The sequence below is a fragment of the Papio anubis genome, chromosome X (assembly GCF_008728515.1).
Source record: "Papio anubis isolate 15944 chromosome X, Panubis1.0, whole genome shotgun sequence".
Classification (NCBI taxonomy): Eukaryota; Metazoa; Chordata; class Mammalia; order Primates; family Cercopithecidae; genus Papio; species Papio anubis.
The window spans coordinates 44,122,624-44,144,519 of NC_044996.1; the positions used below are offsets into that span (position 1 = coordinate 44,122,624).

The following is a 21,896-nucleotide window of genomic DNA, read 5'->3' on the forward strand; positions in this document are numbered from 1 at the left end:
CCCATAATATTATAGAGAGTACATCCTTAATCTGAGAATCTGAAATCCGAAATGCTCCAAAATTGAAAACTTTTGAGCACCAACATGATACTTAAAGGAAATACTCATTAAAGTATTTCAGATTTCAGATTTTTGGATTAGGGATGCTCAGCAGGTAAGTATAATGCAAATATTATACTTAATATCCTAAATCCAAAATATATCTGAAGTCTGAAGCACTTCTGGTCCTCGATAGTTTGTATAAGGAGTACTCAACCTGTGGTAACATTTATAGGTGAGGGAGTTAGTGCTTTTCATTGTCTATAATAACCTTGGTAAGGATGAGAACACTTGGTCAAAATGTATTAGAGTGCATGTTTGTAGGAGATGGACAATAAAAAGCAATAGTGGCTGTGGTAACATCTCCCATCCTCTCTTACTATTCTCTCTTCTAATTCTTATGTATACAGTAGCTACTATTTATTGGGTGCTATGTACTAAGTAAATGACTTGTCTCCTTTCTTCAATCATCACTACCACCCCGTAAGTACATATTGTTATCTCCATTTTATGGGCGAGACAGAGAGAGGTTAAGTAATTTTAAAAAGGGTACACAGTTAAAACTGGTGGTGTTGCGATGTAAAGCTGATTTTTCCAACCTTAAAGCCTCTTTTTTATGTTACTCCCCATTTATTATACTAGTTCTTGTTCCTGTCTAGGTATTAGGCTCTGCAGCCTGTAGGCATCTCTCTTGTCACTGTCCCCAATCCAGAGTCCATGAACATACCTCAGCCTCAGCTCAGGACAACATCTTGCTTATCTTGGAGGCATAAGAAACCACTTACAAATTGGTTAGAACACATTTATTTTTCCTCTCTGTAGTTTTTGGTACTGTGCTTTACTAGCAGATTGCTTCCATAACCTCCTTGCTTTGTTGGTTTCAGTAATCATCATGTGTATGCATTCAGCTTTGATTGGGGGAGAGACTCAGACGCATCTCTTGGAATGGGCTCATGATCTGAAAATGACTGATGGAACCTACGTCTTTGTTCCCTATGATGCCCTGCTCTACAGTTTACCTTATAAGCACACCCCCTACCAGGTCCTAAGGAACAACCCAAAGCTCCGGGAAGCCTATGATGCAGTGTTGACCATTACAGTGGAGTCCCAAGAAAAGACCTTCTATCAAGCCTTTACAGAGGCAGCAGCAAGAGGTGAAATTCCTGAGAAGCTGGAGTTTGATCAAGTAAGTAAACATTCATAAGTTATCATGAGCTGAGAACCTAAAACATCAGCATGGTAAATTATTTTCATACCAACAGTCTCAATTCCATAGGAGATCCAATCAATGGCAGGCAACCACAGACAAATTAAAAACATCTTTAGTTTGCTGAAAACATTTGTGAAACAAAGGCATATTATTTGAGATTTTTTTCTTTTATCTTTAAGCAGCCCATGATGACATTATATAGTCAGGAAAAATAAATATATTTAAGAACAGAGCAACAAAACTTTAATATATACTAGTGCTGTTTGAGGGAGCCTAATAAAAAGAACTCCTGTTTGTGGTGTAAGTTCTGAATTAATTTAACAATAAGGCAAAAGAGCTAGTATATAATAAACTATTACCTTTATTTTTGATAACTCTGGTATTGGAGGATATAGCTTATACCTGTAGGCATTTGAGCTTCCCAATACTGAACCCAAGGATTAAACAAACTTCTCCATCTGGTCAATGGCATTGCTGGACCACTGCAGTCCTGCCCCATGAGGGCAGGCCTTTTGTAAAATGTGTAGTCTGGAGAGGAACAGCAGAGCATTTGCTTCTTGTAGGTAGTCTGCTCCCAAGAGAAAGAAGACAGGAGGGGCTGAGCTACACATACTTAGTTCTCCTTCCAAACTAACCAGTCAGATTAATTCGTTTCTCCTTTGTGGGGAGGAACGAGTAAGTGGATGAAGACAGGCCACTTGGAATGGGGAAGAAGTCCTCCCTTCTGATATACAAGAAATAGTATTTATATATGTGTAGATAAATGTATGTATAGGCATATTTCAGATTCCAATCATAGCCACTGAAGGCTTAGAGAAAAAAAAAGGAGTGAGGAGGGGAAGAAAATAGAAAAAACAACGGAGAGCAAAGACAAAAACAAAGAGGACGAATACAAAGAAGACGAGGAATACAAGAGGAAGATGGGGAGACAAAAGAAGCCATTTAGATGGGAAAAAGTACAGAGGGACATTTCTGTACACTGGAGGCCAGATGTAGAAAGTAGGCATTTTCAAAAGTACTTAGAACAACATACATGTAAGTTTAACAGCGCTGGCATTTGCTAGAATACTGTATTAGTCATATTGCTTCCAGCTGTAAGTAATAGCTCAATACAAAATGGTTTAAGTAATAATTCTTTTTCGAAATTTGAAGATAGGAGGGCCCCAGGGTTGGTTAATTCAGCAGTCAATGATGTCATCAATGAAACATGTTCTTTTCATCTTTCCACTTTACAAGCCGTAGCATGCTAAACTTGCCCTCATGAGCTTGTTCCTCTTATGGTCCCAAGGTGGCTGCCACAGTTCCAGACATCACATACAGGCGGAAATGTCCAGAGGTGAAAGTGGAGGTTGTCTTTCCCTTGTGTCTCTTTTTAAGAGTGAGGAAATCTTTCCCAGAATCTCCCAAGCAGACTTTTTCCCATACCTTCTTTGTCACAATTGTGTCCTATGCCCATGCCTAAACCAATAATCTGGAAGGAGGAATGTGACAACTGTGATTGAAAAGTGTGAACAAAATATATAGCTGCTGGAAAAATGTGAACAAAATTGAGATTCTGTTAGCAAGAAAGAGGCTGTTAGGTAGGCAGCTGATTGTGTCTGATATTCATATTCTTTTTTATCTGTCCTTTATTTCATCATCCTGTGGGCTGCTTCTCTGTCTGAATAGTGATTCAAATGAAATTTAGGTTTATGTATGTCTTTCTGCTTGGAGGATTTATATCAAATATTTTTCTGATTCTTGTTCTAATAAACAAATTAATAACAGAGATATTAACAGTGCTGGATTTGGACTTTATTATTACTGATAAGTTTATAGTAAGTATTACTCTCTTTTAGGAGACACACACATGCGCACACACACATAGCTGAAAACAACTGGTCAGTTTAGTAAAGAATTGCAAAACTCCTCAAATTGCTAAGAATGGTTGGTCAAACCTGTTGTTTGATGTGTTTATAGGCAAGCAACTAGATGGTGAATTTTTGTACTTTTTAGCCAATGGTATGGCATCACATAGATAAAATTAAAGTCATCTTTCTATTTTAATCAAAGAATCAAAGGAAGGAGAGGGTGTATGTGTGTGTGTGTGCGCACATGTATGTGTATGTGTATTGTTCGTATATATATGAACAGGTATTTTGATATAAAAACTCAGACCTTCTCCTCTTGATATTTGCGTCAATCCTTTTGAGCTTGTGGAAAACATAAGGTAATTAAGGCAAAAAAAAGATGCCATTAGCTTGGTTGCTAGGCAGCCTGCACTCTGCTTTACACAAGGAAATAGAATAGCTACAACAAAGAATCCAGAGCTTATGAAAAAGCCTGTTTGGATGCATTTGTACCCCTCAGTTTGCAGGTGCCCAGTCTGGACCTTCATAACTGAAGAATGATAAAAGGGTGAGATAATTATCTTCATGTCTCTAATAAACAAAACCCCCACTTTCCCTAAATTATCTTGCTCAAAGGTGCTTTAGAAGGCAGCCAGTATAGCAGAAACTGCAAATGTTAAGGTTTTAGACAAACTTGGGTTTACATTCTAGCTCTCACTTTTACTAGCTGGGTGCCCTTGGGCAAGTTACTTAGACATTTGAGCCTCAGTTTCTCCATGTGTAAAATGGATTTGTGAGCTATATTTTCTAGGACTACTGTGAAAATTAAACAAAGTAACATGTAAAAAGTGACTATCAGAGTACCTGGCTCACAGCTACCTTTTTTTCCACTTTTTCTCCTTTGAGGCTAGGATGACCTTATTGATTGGTGGTGACCTAGCATCTAAGTTACAATCTGACTTTAGCTTCCTACTCTCTTGAAGTTTTCTGATTACTGGCAGAGAGTCTCTCAGTATTTCCAGCTTTCAAAATTATAAATGGCATATTCTCAGATCAAATTATGTAGTTTGATATTTGCCTATCCCTGGGCTTCTGTTTTTTGTTCCCTATTTGGTCAACAGGTCAACAACTATTTATGGAGCACCTGTGATGTGCTAGGCACTACGCTGAACCCTAGGTAGAACACTAAACAAGACAGACGGGTTTCTAGCAATGGTATATTAGAACCAGTCCAGAAAAGCTGATTTTGTGCATCTTTTCCCAGCTCTGCATTCAGTGACATCAATTGGTAGCTTGAAATCAGGCATGATAGTAGTAGTTACACCACAGAAACGGTCAAATGCTACAAATAAGAGATTTTTTCCCTCTCCATATGGCTGTTGTCAAACACTTATTAGCACATCACTCATTGCCACCCTTATAGACCTTAAATTTTAGTGAGAGAGACAGATAATAAATGGTTAGGCAAATGCATTAACAGGATCACTGTATTTCTCCCTTGCCCAATAACTTTCAATGAAATGGAGATTTCTATATACAAGGAGCATTGCCTACAGCAGTTGTCTGCAACATCTCTTAATTTATACCCTTGCTTCTTTAACAAGTAAAAAATGAAATGAAGAAAAAGCTATCAAAGTGATACATACACACAGTTTTAAAAGTCAAGAAATGCTAAAAGGTTTATATAAATAACAAAGCAGTCTATAAGGCCTTCTTTCTTCTCTTCATCAGAAGCAACCACTTTCATATTTTTTTAGCTCTTTATTCTGGTATTTACTTCTATGTTTCTAAATGCTATGCTGCTACTGGTGACTCTTGATTAATCAATTTTGAGCGTTATTTGTTGCATTACTATTATAGTTGAGGAGCACTCTTAGTTTTTTTGTAGTTCCTTACGCTCCTTTAAACCTTAAATATGGTTATGTCATGATTTATAGTTAAATCCACATTTAGTATTTTTAACATAGTACCTAGGTAAATATCATTTATTGCTGATCCACATGATATACTATGGTTATAATTCTTGTCACATGTAACTTTTCATTTTTACCAGGGTTAATAATTGCTTTATTTTTTAATTTGCTTACCTTAATTTGAATGTCTAAGTCTTTCCATACTTTCTGATAAGGCTGTAAAATCCTCTCAAAACAATTTTATACATAGTAAAGCCTATTAAATCTCTTATCAATTTCATTTGTTTTTGCTGGGGCTCTCTGTTTTCCTATTCCAATCTAAACATGTTGCTCCCTAAGGCTGCTGCACAACTATTAATATTATGCTAGTTTTCTATTTTCATAATTCTTAAATGTCTCTTTCTCTTCTCTGCAGGATCTACTGTTTTATGAATCTCATGTCCTATTTTCTTGGTTTAATCTGTCATTTTTGTGGAGCACACCCTGTGGTAGCTTTTTACAGGAGGTAAATTTTTGAGATTTTGCATGTCCGAAAAGTCATTATTTCATCTTCACTATAGATTAATAGTTTGAATGAGTATATAAATCTAGGATAGAAATCATTTTCCGTCAGTACTTTGAAGACACGTCACGTTGTCTTCCAATTTCCACTGTTGGTATTGAGAACACTGATGTTATTCTTATTCCTAATCTTTTGATACAACCTATTTTCATTCCTCTTTATCCCCTCAGAAACCTTTAAAATGTTCTCCTTATTTCTGATGCTATGAAATTTCATGATGACGTATGAGTCTTTGACACATAATATGCTGTATTGGTGGAGGCTTTCAATCTAGAAGCTGATCCCTTATGAGAAATTTTCTTCTCTTGTTTATTTGTTAATTTCTTGAAGAACATTGTCTTTCTTCTCTCTGGAAATACTATGAGATATGTAAGATATAAGATGTCCTTGGTTGATCTTTTAATTGTCTTATTATTTATCTTATATGGTCCATATTTTTGTTTTTAGTTTTCCTTCCTGGGAGAGTTTCTCATCTTTGTGTTCCAACACTTTTACTAATTCTTAAGAATGATTTAATTATGTTTTTAATTTCCAAGAGTTCATTCTTGTTGTTTGATTATTTTAATAGCATTCTGCTTTTGTTTTATCAATACAGTATTTTTCCTATTTCACTGAGGTACTCATTATAGTTCTTTTGACATTTTCTTCTGCTCTCTATTTTATCTGTTTTTTCCTCAGTTCCTATTTTTTCATGTTTTTATTTCATGTTGAAAGTTTTCCTTAGATGTCCGCAGATTTGAAGGTTTATGTGCATGATGGATATATTGACAAGTGGGCTTCAGTACAGGGCAATTGGCTAACCAGTTGCTTTTTGTTTGCTTCTTTTGGTCAATATCTGTATGCCTTGGCTTTTGAGGTAGTCTTTTTCTTCAGAGAAGAGTCTTCTAATCTTCTCGGGAGTCATAATCATAGCTGTCAGTATTCCAGAAGCAATGTTGGGAGGAGACTGGGATTCTCACCATTAAGAATGAAAACTTTGGCCGGGCACGGTGGCTCAAGCCTGTAATCCCAGCACTTTGGGAGGCCGAAACGGGCGGATCACGAGGTCAGGAGATTGAGACCATCCTGGCTAACACGGTGAAACCCCGTCTCTACTAAAAAATACAAAAAAAAAACCAAAAAAAACAAAAAAAAAAAAAAAACAAACAAAAAAAACCTAGCCGGGCGAGGTGGTGGGCCCTGTAGTTCCAGCTACTCGGGAGGCTGAGGCAGGAGAATCGCGTAAACCCAGGAGGCGGAGCTTGCAGTGAGCTGAGATCTGGGCACTGCACCCCAGCCTGGGCGACAGAGCCAGACTCTGTCTCAAAAAAAAAAAAAAAAAAACTTTAACTCCATCACTGTTTTTTTTGTGCTCCACCTCATTTCCAACTTCTTTTTTGTCTAGTGCCCCAGCTCTGGAGCTACTCTGAATCAATTTAATCTGTTTCCTGTAGACGTCTGCACCTCCCAGTAGAGGCGGGTATGGGGGATGTCTACATGTTTATTACACAGACATTCAAAGAGCTCTCCCTCTTTTAGTGTTTGGCCTCACCTTCACTTCTACAGTACTTGGTGGTTGTAATTACTAAGTCTTTCCAGGATTCTTACGGGGCAGATCTGCTTGTTGCTTATCAATAATTCCCCTCTGCAGGCACTTAGGTTTGACTGTTCTCCACTTTGCTAAATCAGTTGCCATGTTTGTAGCAAATTTTTATTTTCAGATTCTGTGGTACAGGGTTACAGATGTTTCCTGATACCATTAGATATGGAGATTTAGTGTTTCTGTTCCTTGTTCTCTTTGAGAGTGATGTTTGAGAGGAGAAAGAGAGTGAAGTAAAAAAAAAATCTTGATTTCATTACGTTTAATCAGGAAGAATGTGGAAAGTCATAAAGGAAAAAATAAGTCACAAAAGGGTGCATGTGATATTATTTTACTGTTGAGTTCACCAAAGCCTATTAATTAAGTTAGTAAGTATTTATTAAGCTCAGACTTAATATGAAGGTTAAGATCATGGGTTTTGAAGGCAGACTGCCTCAAGTTTATTTAAGCTCTCTCTGTCTTCTTTTCCTCATTTTAAAAATTGAAAACAACAATAGTACCTACCTAACAGGGTTCTTGTGATGATTAAATGAATGAACACACTACATAGTTTGCCTGGCACCTGATAACCCCTCAATTAATGTTAGCCATTATTATTATTATTAAAGTTATTATTATTATTATTATTGTGGGTCAGGCACTCTGCAGGGGATATAATAGAGATCAAAGTAGAAATGAGATCTTTCCCCCAATGAAGGAGAACAGTTTTTCCATTCAGGTGCTAAGGAAATTGGATCTAAAATTGGAACTCTAGTACTTCTTGGTCACCAGTTCAAAACTAGGACAAGGGACTTGAACACTATACTTCCAGGATGATGTTACCAGAGCCCTATGCTCCTCTTCTGAAATGCAAACAATAGCAGCTGTTGTATATTCAGTGTTTACTCTGTACCAGGTCATTTACATAAATGATCCAATGGAATCCTCAGATAATGCCTACAAATTAGATATATTAACATCTACATTTTGTGGTTGAGGAAACTAAGGCTCAAGGTAACTTGCTCAAGGTCATACGGCTGGCAAGTGGCAGAGCTGGGATTCCAACCCAAGGCTGCTACCAGATCCTGATCATTTAACCACACATTAGGCTTGTGTTTTATTCCACTGTGCTAATAATATCTAATGCCAATGCTTTACTCAGGCAAAGTAACATTGCTAAGTGACTAATACTTTGATTTGAATAGATTTATTGAATTGTTTTCCTGTAATGTAGGTGGTACTAGGACCTTATGAGGACCTGTGAAAAGAGAACAATAAATCAGAATAGAGAGATTTGAGGGGTGGGCACACCAGTGATGAACTTCCTAATTTGGTCTCAGGATGATTGGGCAAGGATTATAACTTTGTACCTTTAAATTTTGGCACAAATTAGACTTCTGAATTAGGGTTTGATGCTTGCATTCTTCCTTTTCATTGTATTCCCAATGCTTGTTTTCAGTTAAATTCTATTGGCCACAAATATATATGGCTGGAACACACATTTTGGATATTTTTTCAAATGTACAGTTATTTGATTAAGCAAAGGAAATCCTTAGGATTTCTTAGCAAACTTGGGGACCTTATGCTCGTTATTGCTATTGTTTTCCATTACCCTAAATATGGGTGCCTGGCAGGGGGATGCTAGGCTGCAGCAGATGTGTTTAGGACTGGAACATTCCAGAATGGGGCACACCAAACAAGGTTGTCAGAAAAGGTTGCCTGCAGCTCACAGTGGCTAAGATTGTCTTTCTACCCCATTCTATACAAAATAAGGGTTTTGTGTTGATGTGCATCACATCAAACACATTGGTCTTTTATCCATCTCTTGGCTATGCCCAAGGGTTGAGATCATGCATTATTGGAGGTACTGCCTTTAATAATAAGAATTCAATTATCATTTGGTTTCTTGATCTGTGCATGTGCCTGACTTTTTGTTCATAATTGATGTGCCATTTTGTCCTTCAAGTGATGGCTTTTCAAGCTAGGCATGTTTTAATGTACACTTCTGAGGACAAAATTCTTGGGAAGCCGGTTTTGTGTCTTCTCAGACACAGTAAATCTGAACTGATGGTAGTCAACTTAACAACAGCACAAACCATTATACTGAACAAATTCAGATATTACTGTTCCTGATCCAAACCTTATTCTCTTGGATAAAAACTTTAAAAGCCTAGGGTAGAGCTATCTAAAGTAACAGAATAAAAACCAGTGATACGTTTTAATTATCATTCATAATTAATTCTTTCAGGTTCAGGTCTATAGAGTAGGCAAAAACAATAGGCTTAGTCATCAGTGGTCTCACCATTTTGGACTGCGATGTCAACAAGATCATCTCTCTGACAGAAGTTCCCACTAATTCTGTCTTACTTTTTTGGAGCTTCAGTGAGAAGCTGGATAGAGGCCTGTAGAGAATGCTTCTTCTTCCCGTGTTCCACCTTTTACCTTTTCTCTTTCTCATTATTTGTGGCAAGTGCAACTAGAGACCTTTTGTGAATGATGCCAACAGAGTATGCCCTTGATGTATGGGAAGAGGCAATTCCCTTTGCTGAAGGGCACAATGGGTGAAACAGGAACTCAAACCAACTACAGCACAACTCCAAGGCCTCGAAGTGACAGTGGACCATTGTGACAGCCCCTCTTTTGCAAGTGAATGCTGTTACTATAGCTATGCTATAAGTCTCTCTACCATAGTGTTGTGGCTGTGAGTACATGTGTTGTCTAGGCTAGAGAATCCTGAAGAACAGGCTTCAGTTTCAGTCATCTTGGGGAGTTTCTGTCAGTCAGCTCCAATAGGTCAATCAGAGCACAAAAGCCAGCACAGCCTGGCCAGCTGAAAACCCAGTGTGTTGGAGAAACTCAGAGTTGGGAATGTTGTTTTTGAGTTTTAATCTTCACTTTTGGCTGTAGGTAGATGCAGTTTTCTTTCCCAGAAGGCTCTGTGCCTTTCAAAACAGAACACTAGCATTCTGTTTGCTTTCAGGAGCTTGCTGCCCTGTTTTTTTTTTTTTTTTTCACTTATTTGTTTTACTAGTATTGATTTTATACTCCACTTTCCATCCTTCACTTATTGTCATAACCTACCAAAGCCCCCAGAAAACAGTCAGGGTTTTGCAGAAATTCCAAAGACAATCAAATAGAGCATCCAAGAATGTCAGGAGGGGGAATTAGTGGAAACCTCTTAAGGGAGCTCAGCGTGTGCTAGGCAACTAAGTGTGGATACCTTGGTGGCAGCACATGCCATCCATTCATGATCTATTTCTACAGAGTACATCTTGAGACAGAGTGATGAAGGAAGATCATTGGAATAAAACCCTCTGGAGACTGAGGTATTGATTTCTGCTCTGCTGGTAGTTAGCTCTGTTATGTGCGGCAAGGTTTTGGCCTGAACAACTAGAAGAATGGAGTAGTTATTAACATAGATTGACAAGACTAGTTGTAGATGGATCAGGAGGATTTGGGGTGAATATCATGAGTTCAACATTGGGTGTGTTGATTTTTAACATCCAAGTGGAGATATAAAAGTAGGCAATTGAGTATATGAATCTGGAATTTAGGCTATAGGTCTGAATTGGAAGTATAAATCTGAGAGTTATGGCATAGATCTAGTACTTAAGGCCACGAGAACAAAAGAGATCACCAAGGAAGTTAGTGTGGACAGAGAAGAAGACCAAAGACTGAGTTTTGGGGCACTCCAACGTGAAGAGAGAGGTCAGCGAGATGAAGAAGAACCCTTAAACAGGCTATAAAAATGTCTACAAGCTAAATTTTGTCCCTGAACTATACCAAGTATTAGGAATTTTCACAGGAGTTCAGAGCCAGAAGGGACCACAGGGGACATATATTCCAATAAAGAATGCTAAACTGAGAAACAGGAGACCTGATTTTACTCCTTATTTTATGCTCAGGTATGTGACCTTGACAGATCATGTAACTTCTCTGTGTCTCCCTTTCTTACCTATAATGTAAGATAGTTAGACAAGATGACTTCTAAAGTTTAGACATTCATGATTCTGTGTTCTCTTTTCACAGAGGAAGAAACGGAAGCACAGAGAAAGCTGATAAATGACTTTCTCAAACATTCTGGCATTAGGCACTGATCACAGGACAGGGTATCATCTTCTATACTGATGTCTTAAAATCCTGCATGCATATTAGAATATTTGAGGAGCTTTCAATAATGCTGATTACTGGGGTATCAAACTAAAAGCATCTCTTTGGTTGGGTTTGGCACTGCTATTTTTGACGCTCTTCAGGTAATTCTAACGTGCAGCTGGTGTTGAAAACCCCCACTCTACATTAACAGGACATGGCAGTGTCTTGCTATCTGCTACACCTCTCTGCATCTTGACTTTTATTTCTAATAAAAAATGATTCACTCAATTTTAAGCCCTTTTTTTCCACATGAAGGTTGTTACAGGAGCTTAGCTTTCTAGACCTTGTGAAACCAAAGTAGCAAGTATCAGCTTTCCCTGATGCTCAGAAAAATGGCATGACCATAGCTTTCTTGAACTCCATCCTAGAAATGAAGTGACATGGAAAACCATGAAGCCATGGCCGCGTGTGTGAGGGGCCATGTGGGGGGAGGTACAGAGAAGGGAGGAATTGTTTTCTCATCCTCTACCTTTTTGGAAAAAAGATACAAGATTTTATACAAAAACAAACTTACAAGGTTAATGGGCAGTGCATCTGGGCATAGTATACAAAAACATTGTTGCTTTTACCATATTTATTTAGCAGGCATAGTTATGCTATCCACCCTAGCAGTCCTACTGTTTTAAGTCGAAGCTTTGCCACTTTGCACACCAATAGGTTTTCTGACTAAAATTCATATTCTCTATACTCTGCAAACTTTGGTTCTAGATAGCTGGGTGCGTATGTGTCAGGGTGGATGTTTGTGTGTGCATACATGTGAGTGTGTATGTGTAGGTATGTGTTTAAAACTGAATTCTAATGTTCACTTTCTCTGGGGAGCATGTGTCCAGAAAAATAGCCGTTTTGAACTAAGACAGGATACAGACATGGACTGTGGAGACACATTATTTACAGTCTTTCCACACACACCTACCACTCCAGTAGTGCCAGCAAAATGATTTTACCATGCACAGTGCACCAGTAATTAACCTGGCATATTTCCTTTGAATTCCCCTTGTCTATTCTATAGTTGTTTTTCTAAAGTGCCCTTTATAATTCTAAATCATTTTCTTAGTTTAGAAGCATAAAAATATATTGTGTATGACTTGGTTTGCTCATAAAATTGTCATATTTGATATATTTAAAGATGTGACGGCCTGGGGGAGAAAAACAGGAAAATTCAGGGGAGAAACTGAGCAAGTCCTTAGAAACAATTTTTTTCCTCTGGGTCTTCATAGCTCTACTTCACTCAGACGTGCAGACCATAATAATGAACACAGGCTTAGAATATACTCTGAGATCGCTCTAGGGTGACCAGGGCTCAAGATAATTGTAATTTTTAAAAATAGGTTTCACCGTTGTTTGGAACCATCTACAATTCAATTTACTTTATCGCACAAGCCATGAATAATGCTATGAAAGAAAATGGACAGGCTGGTGCTGCCAGCCTGGTTCAGCATTCCAGAAACATGCAGTTCTATGGATTCAACCAGTTAATAAGGACAGATTCAAATGGAAATGGAATTTCAGAATATGTAATCCTGGACACCAACTGGAAAGAATGGGAACTCCATAGCACCTACACTGTGGACATGGAAATGGAGCTGCTACGTTTCGGAGGGATCCCTATTCACTTCCCTGGTGGCAGGCCCCCTAGAGCAGATGCAAAATGCTGGTTTGCAGAAGGGAAGATCTGCCATGGAGGTAAGGAATGGAAAATCGCTAGTAGTCAATTTGGCTCAGCTTGGGTTACAAGGAAACCTCTTTAGGAGAAGGCGTATTTTAATATTGAAGCATGCATAAAATCAGTCATTTGCATTCGAGTGACGTACACCTCTTGGCACTCTATCTAGTTAATTTAAAATAATAAGAACAATGAGAGGTACTTTGCAGCCCTGAATAATCATCCACAATTTAAAAGCCTCCCCACCACTCTTTTTAAAAAGAATCCCACTCTTTCCCAAAGAGTTTACTCTAAAAAGAGGAAGACATTAGCCTTCTTCTTGCTCTTTTGTAGGCTATGACCTATGATTGTTTCTCCTGCTTTCAAGGTCCCCTATCCATCCCTTGATGTTTCCAAATCCTGCCAATCAGGTCCCACCACAGAAATACCATGTCTATACTCTCTCCTCTCTGAACTTCCATTGAAATAAAAGTTTGTGCCTCACAGCTTAGCACAAAATTGCTTTTCAATTGTTTCTTGTGTACTGATTTTGTCTCCACCCCCACTCCCAAATATATTGCTTTTTGAGGATAGGGACCATAGCTAATAATTTTTATGGTGTCCAACTGCCCAACACAGTAGGTATCCAGTAAATACTTGCAGTTTGATTGACTGGTGGAACTCCTCTAGCTTGTGGAAGAGGGGAAACTTGGTCAAATCTCTGAGAGCCAGAGGGGATCATTGGAAGGACCCATATTATTATGCAACTGTATACCATACTCTTAAAACCAAATGCATCTATTTGAAAGGGGCTTTGATTTCTACTTTGCTTTAGCATGATATACCCAGCTACATCTTCACTCACATCATATTTCCCTCAAAAATCTTACTAATCTATCCAAATATTTAGATATTATGGAGGCTAATTTACATTCTGATGAAAACACTAATTATCAAAACCAGACTTACCCTCACCCTTGAAGGAGAAGTTCTGTGTTTTTCATCTATAACTTGCAAGGTCTATGGGCTCAGGTGAGTTAAAAAGGCCTTTTATTTTATGAAGGCAAGGTAATACTTACCCTTCACAGGTGAGATAACATATTTATTCTCAAGAACTCTATTGCTGTCCAACTTAAATTAAGGTACTCAAAGTTTTCCATTCGTGGACTTTTTCCTCCAAAGAAACACTCTGGTAAGCCTTAATTCATGTGATTTGTTATTGTCAGAGTGGTGAGTGGTTTTGCTTCAGAACAGTGAAATTGCTTTCTGTGTCCATAAAGTCAACAAGACAGACTGTGCTGAGAAAAAATGGAATTAGGTTAGGTAGATGTGGCTTGATTTTAGAGTCACCAGAAAGCATGAGGAGTCACTCTGCGGTGCCCTTTATTTACTGCCTCTCTCTGATAATGCCATTCTTCCTCTTCCTCTCACTCTCTGCAGGCATCGATGCTGCCTTTGCCATGATGGTCTGCCTTACTTTGCTTATAGCCCTGCTGTTTATTAATGGATTTGCTTACTTTATAAGGTACATTTTTTGTTCTTTTTGTATATAAAAAAATACAAGCCCATAATAGCCTTGTTAATATTGATTTCCAGGAAGTCCTGTTTCATTACAATTGCCTCATTACATGACCCACTGATTTTCTTTTTTCCACAGTGGTTTACCATTCCTACAGGCCCCATTTAGAGTGAAGTGTTTTCATGATGCCAAGAATAACTTCCTCAGCTGTGTTGTCAGTGTTGTTGCCTGTGAATAGATCTGGCTCTCAACACAATGGTGAAATAAGAGAACTAGTACTTTAGGGCCTGTGTACTCCCTATCTTTGTTCTCCTTTCTCCTAGCAGAGTCTCCTGTAACCATCTCCTTGCCCAAATGATATGTGATGATAGGGAATGGAATTGAGATATTTTAATGAATTTCAAGAATTAGGCAGACTTTGCTAAAATCCAAGCTCTAGGAATAATGGTATGAACTCATAGGACTATAATGGGGATTAAGTAAACTAAAATAAGTAAAGCACCTAGAACAGTATGTGACTCATAGTAGGTGCTCAATAAATGGTAAAATCTCAACCCCTTCCCAAGAACGAGGAACTCTCTTGCTGATTGTTGGAAGCTCAGGATCTTCACTTTGATACTCATGCCTTTTGTCCAGGGTATCACATTCCAGATTTCTGCCATCTTGCTTCCTTGGGCAAAAGTTATCCTGTCTAACCATCAACATCTTTATTATCATCAAGTTTTGCCTTCCTCCCTCAGATCCCTTAGTACATGACCAAATAATCTAATGAGGTACTACAGAACCAGGGATAAGTGGCTGAAGATGGCCTAACATGACAGCTCTTTCTTAGAAACTTTGCATTTTAACACTTGGACCCTCTCTATACTAGAACAATTAGAGGAAAGTGAAAAATAAAATAAATTATAGCCATCTCATTTTTCCATTGCCACCCTGCAAACCACATCATTGTCACCTCTTAGTAAGGGTGGTCCTGACAACAATATGGCCTGGATTGGTAGGGAATAGAGTGAGGCTATTTTGTTGAGTTCTACGAAAAAATTTCTATAGTGTATTAAATAGCTGTGTGACCTTGGGCAAGCCACCTAACCTTTCTTGGCCAGAATTTTCTCATTTGCACAATGAAAAAATTGGATTAGATGATGTTTAAGAGCCTTCCCAGCTCTGATATTTTAACAAGTCTGTGAAATCCTGGATTGAAACCGTAACAGGTGTTACTCTTAGTGTTTAAAATGTTGGCATAGCTGTGAAAAACTTCTATTATCAAATTTCCCCAGTATTAGAAATTTGATAAAGTCACACAGAGTCGTAGGTAGCTTATGAATTGTTAAAACACACTTGATAAAGACACTAGTTCAAAGGAAGTTTTTCTTTTAATTTCTGTAACTGGGATATATTCCTGCTAAGAATAGAAATTCAATATCTTTAACTTAGCTGCTGCCGAAGAATAAAGTATTTAATTAACATCATTAGATACTTAGCAAAAATAAACTCTATCCAATCAAAAAGCTTCCCTGTCTAGAGAAATTTGAGGAGTAACAGACTCTGTCTACCTAATGCCAAAACATCCCATGGCAGTGTGGAAAATGTAGTCACTCAGCTGTTTATGTTACTTGTCAACCCCCCAACTGACAGTTCTCACTCATCTTTCCCACTGTATGGACTGGTTCTTTGGGCTTTGAGTGAGCCTAGTCTGCAATTCTTGGAAAAGGAAGGAAAAAAGAAAAAAAAAAAACAAAAACAGTGGGGAGGGGTTTGTTTGAATCTTGTGGGCTGAAGGGCAAAGATTGGAGAGGAAAATTATTGAAGAGGGACCTGATTAGAGAGGAAAATGATTGGAGAGGAAAATGAGTTTGAGACAATTGGTACTTCAAGTGGTCACAGAAAACTCAGAGATGGGAAAGAGGTACATCATTTCCCAGACTCACTTGGTCCTTGGTTCTTCAGCTAACAAAGCACAAAAGATGCCCCCTCTTTGCTGCCTTCCTCCCTCTCTCTGCCCACCACGGCTGCAATCAGAAGAGCTGAGCGGCTGATGAGATTCTGTAATAGACGGTGATTACTTGCAGGAGAGTAACTCTCTGTTCCTTCCTTTTCTGTATGTTTTGATTGTTTAAGTTTTTTTTCAGAAAGAAAGACATGCAAAGAACCCAACCACCCCAAAACAAAGGATTCTTTGAACTCCTCCTTTCTCCCTACTCCTCCGGAACCAGATTGCATCGCCTTTCTATAAAGCTCTCCCGTGCTTTGTTATACTAATGATGATAATGATAATAATGAGCCCTCATAGTTTCATAGTGCTTTATGCTTTTCAGAGCACTTTCACATACATTATCTGATTTGATTTTCAAAACAACTCTATAAAGCAGGTAATGCAAGGACTATTATCCTGCTAGATGAGGACGCTGAGCCATGCAGAGGTTAAATTATTTATCCAAGGTCACCTGGACCTGGCTAATTAATGACAGAATCTGCACCACATCCCAGATCTCTGGACTGGGAGTCCAGTTTGCTTTCTACTAGAGTGTACTCTGTAGCATGATTATTTTTACAGGTGTGCCTGTTTTAAGACAATTCACCACACATATGAAACAGATGAGTTAGGGAGTGATGCTTTACTTTGCCAAAAGATTCATGTGCTGTACCCAAGAATCCACTACAGGGCTCTTTTAATTTTCTCTGCAGGGCAGCAGCTCCCACAGTGATAAGGGACATGTTTGTTGGCAGACAATTAGAAACACATTAATTGTTTGTTTACAAACCAGTGGAATCACTGAGAAAAACTGAGTTGCTGATACTTAAAGCTACAGTGACATTGTAAGCTTCTTAAAGCAACTTGACAAAGCATTTTGATTCAGTGGTTGTTTTCTCCACGATGGCTCTTGGCTTTAACACATTCCACAGAGTAACCATTATGGGGTTATGGAAAAAGCAAAGCCAAATTGTAGCTGTCAGAGCCCCCAAGACAAAACAACAAAACGAGCATACCGACTAATCAAGATTCCCTCCAGGTCTTCAAGTTGCCCAGTCAGACCTACCTGACTGTGTGAGTACACATCATAAACTCCTGTGTGTCTAGTAATTGATTTGTAGAAAATAATTACATTCACTACAAATTAATGGGCATGTTTAGAGAGAATCAGGTTTAAACTGTGTCTGTAATGCTCAGACAAGAGACCAATTCAGTAAAAGAAGAAAACTCAGTCAGCCTACTTGTTTGGAATCATGTAGACAAAGCAACCAACTGATTGAATTTTTCCACTTTTCAACCTGTTGCTTTGGCAACTTTACAAGACAAGCGTCTTATGGGCAGAAATCTGGGCCCACAGCCAGGGAGCAAGGATTCAAGTTCCAGCTCTGCCTCAGGCTAGGGGATCTCATGCCAATTTGCTCAATTTTGTTTTGTTTCTCTAATGTGTTTTTGTCTATAAAATGGAGATTAATGATTCTTGGCCCTGGTATTATCAGGATAAATACTATGGCATATGAGAAAGAGTATTGAGTTCCTTAAATGTATTCAGATGTGTTGTTATGAATGTGCCCTTGATGTGGGATCACCATTTTATTAGCCTGAGATACCATTCCCATGTAGTGCCTTCGCACCTCTCTTTTGATGCATCTTCAAGAGCATTTTAATTTTTCTCTTTTGGTCTTTGTAACTGCAAGTTGTGCGGGCCGGGGTGGCTTCCTTCTTTTCCTGTGGGTACTATGGTAAAAATCCATGTGTGATTATCCTCCCAATTATTTTGTATACCTTGAATATTCTTTAACTGTTATCTTAGGGCAAATTAACCCTGGCTTTGCCAAAACACCCAGTCCCTTGTGACCCTCTGATTTCATGTTTGTTTTAGGCGTCGTATAAATAAAATCCAGTTGATCAAAGGACCCAATAGAATTCTACTGACTTTGGAGGATGTAACGTTTATCAACCCCCACTTTGGCAGTAAGGTAAGGCGTATCCTTTTCTTTTGCTGCCCTGTCCAATATGGTAGCCACAAGCCACAGATAATTATTGAGCACTTGACGTGTGGCTAGTCTGAATTGTGATATGCTATAAGAGTAAAATATTCAGTGGGTTTAGAAGACAGTACAAAAACATGTAAAATATCTTATTAAATTTAAAAAAATATTTAAACAATTACAAAAGTTAATTAAATGTCAAAATTAAATATTTTAGATATATTGGGTTAAAGTATATTATTAAAGTTAATTTTACCTGTTTCCTTTTATTAATTGTGACTACTAGAAAACTTAAAATTACATATATGGCTCATGTTACATTTTTATTAAATAGTGCAGCCTTAGAACATTGTTGTGCAAGTGAATGCACTGCTCTTTGAGCAGTAGTTTACCTTTGACTTAATGTAGTTCTTTGTATATATGGACTCAACATTTGATGGTTATTTCTTCAAGGGCAGCAATATATCTTTTAAAATGTTAGCCTAACATAATGCTTATAATATAGTAGGTGCTTGTAAAAGTTTGGTGAATTAATCAACTAGTGAAAGAGAGTTGCATTTCACCAAAAGGTCTTCACTGGTTGTGATTGTAATGTAATTGGTGATCTTCATTAAAGGCCTGCTACTATGTCCTACCCCTGGGGCTAGGCTTTGTGAAAGATGACATGTAGTCCCAGATTTCAAGAGGATTGCAGTTAAGTTAGAGAGACAAATCATACTACACAAGAGAGACGCCATGTTGTACAAAGAAACTAGAGTGTGGTAGAACTTCAGAGGAGGCAGATCAGTGGAGGGAGGCTTTTCAGAAACTCAGCACAAAAACTGAGTCTTAATGAAGGAAGGATAGGGTTTGTTTAGGTCACAAACTGGTAACCACCTTTGTTTCACCCTCACAGCTATTAAAAAAAGCCAGAATTTTGAAATTATGAAATTACATATAAAAATCTGGATTTCTGAGTTTTCTTTAAAAGTTGGAAGATCTGTCAACCTTGGATCTCATTCTGACAATTGGCTATAACTCAGTAGTAGTTGTGTTTTGTGGAAAAGGCATGTTCTTTGCAGTTTGATACAATTCCCACCACTCTATATTGTCTTATACTCAGCATATTTCACCTCTTTATATTACCTATCTGGCCCCATAGGTGAGGCATCCTAGGCAGAGGAAACAGCATAAATAGAAGCTTGGAGAAGAGAACATGTGGGGAAGAGTACTGTCAAAGCTAGCTAGTGTGTCTCCTTGTGCTAGTATATGTAGCCACAGTAAAGACACTAGTCTGTAATTTATAGTATGGTAGTGGATATAGGAAGAGTATACAAACACCTTATATTGTCTTCATGTGCCGTTTACTCTTGCTACACAACTGTGCCAGATTTGGTAATTAATTGTTATCTCAGTGACCAAACTGGTATTTTGCCTGAATGTGAAATTGAAGGGTATATTTAATTAGTTGGCTGGGTAAGAATGGATTTACATGGTACTACCCTGAGCAGTTGGAGTCAAATTAGTTGTTCAGCTGTTTGATTTAATTTTCAATTATAACCCTAATTCTTACTTGTTTAAATCATCAGATCTTTTCGTAAGGTTGATATTGTGTTCCTGGAAATGTATTGCTGAAAGCCAAAACTATCACTGTGGCTGAAGCCTACACTCCACCCTTGTGGCATAAAAATTTATTGATATTAGTCCCCATTTTTGGAGCCACCAAAGGACCCTAGGACTCATGGTAGTGGAATTTGTCTGGATTTGCCATACTCAGTATGCCTCGCATAAAATTTCCTGCTTTAAGTAGAAAGTATAGATGTTGAAATACAAGCTCTGAAGCAATACTAATATGTAACCCAATACTAAGAAAAAAGTATTCACTTTTGTGACAAGATGTTTTATCCAGAAATGGATGTTCAGTAGTAAAAGTAGATGATTAGAAGTTATTATCTAAATGTAGCAAAATATAGTAAAGTTTCAGTCAAAAGCAATAAACCTATTTGTAAAATCCCCACTTCTTTGGTGGTATCCATGTCAAAATGACAGTTCATATCAATTGCCTAGATGTTTTAGCTCTAACATATCAAAATGATACACAGAGCTCAATTTTGGACTGAATGAGGCTTTAATTTGTATAGGATTTGCAATAGTCCAGTGTAGTCTATAAGACCTCCACCTATTCCTCCTCTCATTTGTACTGAGACATAAACCATATTTGGGTGACTAAAGCATACCAGGCCTCACAAAGTCACCATAAATAGCTGAGCAGTGCTACCGTCAGGTAAACAAAGTACCTAGGGTTTTAAAATCTTGCTCATCCTGATAATTTTTTTTTCACTTGTGCATAAATTTTGAGATGAGAATAAAACATCATCACTTTTTACCACATGAGTGAGAAAAATGAATAGTAACGGGACTATTACTGTTACTAAGGGATTGGTATACTGTTATAAGGGATTGGTAGCCTTATAGTAGGGAATGTTCTTTTGTAAATTGAAAAAAAAATTGTTTTATTTTATTTTATGTTTTTACTATTTTGGCCCAGGTGGAAAAGGATGGCATTACCCTAGAAGAACATAGCTCTTGGCCTCCAGATCCCTTTTGGCATTTGGCTTGTATCAGAGGTTCTGATGGGAAGAGATAGGGGAAGCATACATTTTCCTTAATTGCTGTGTAGTCACAAACTTGCAGCTGGCTGTGCCTAATCAGTCAAGAAGCCAAGCCAAGAATTCCATCCAAATGGAGTGTCTGAAAGTGTAAACTCTTAGTGAATATAAAATTAATTCCGTCTAGAAAAATTGGCAGGTCAGGAGAAGTCAAGTTAGGAAAGGAAGTTTTTAGAAGAAAATGAAGCTGAAGTCAAAATGTGTGTGGATTTTGGCAATTCCCTTGCTTTCTCCTTTGCCCTTCATGGAGAGGTCTATATCTCAATATACAGATCTAGGTACTCCTGCTGAGATATGAAAATAAAGAATGAAAGGGAAGTAGATTCCTCCCTGACCTTGCTCTGTTGGGGAGTGTTCAGGTTGATGCTGGGGTTATGTGAAGAGTCAAGTTTTCCATCTTGTCTGAATTTTGAGCTGTTGAGATTTCAGCACATTGGGGGCTGGGTGGAGTTTACCATTGTCTTGGAACTTTGTGATAGTCTTCATAGAAGGAGCTTAACTCTGGGCTAACTCAGCTGTAATCTTTAGTTGATCAAAGACTATTAAGGGGTAGAGTGTTGGGAAGTAGTTAAGATTAATTTTTATTGGCAAGCAAAGTAAAATAAAGCATAATGTAGTTGTAGAGAGAGCACAGGATCAGATATAACACCAAGATTCTTGTCCCAGTCCCTATGTACCTCTCTAGGTCTTTGTTTCCTAATTATAAAACAGGGATGTTGGAGTTGAGGGTGGGGGCACTCCTAGACAATACCAAAATGTAACTACTAGCTCTGGATTGCTTTAATTCTAAGAAAGGCACATTTGGAGGTATGGAGAATATGAGGAACCTGTTGATTTATATGTCTTCATGTGAAATAAGTCTAC

At 38.0% G+C, this 21,896-nt stretch overlaps 1 protein-coding gene across 1 annotated transcript in view; it reads left to right on the forward strand.

Annotated features, from left to right (window-relative positions):
- GUCY2F (guanylate cyclase 2F, retinal) overlaps nucleotides 1–21,896 on the forward strand; it is a 122,508-nt gene that overhangs the window by 23,573 nt on the left and 77,039 nt on the right. Inside the window, exons 3-6 of the mRNA XM_009198096.4 lie at nucleotides 924–1,225; nucleotides 12,592–12,946; nucleotides 14,346–14,430; nucleotides 18,276–18,372. Of these exons, the coding sequence (XP_009196360.2) occupies nucleotides 924–1,225; nucleotides 12,592–12,946; nucleotides 14,346–14,430; nucleotides 18,276–18,372 (839 nt within the window). The remainder of the gene's footprint in view (nucleotides 1–923; nucleotides 1,226–12,591; nucleotides 12,947–14,345; nucleotides 14,431–18,275; nucleotides 18,373–21,896) is intronic.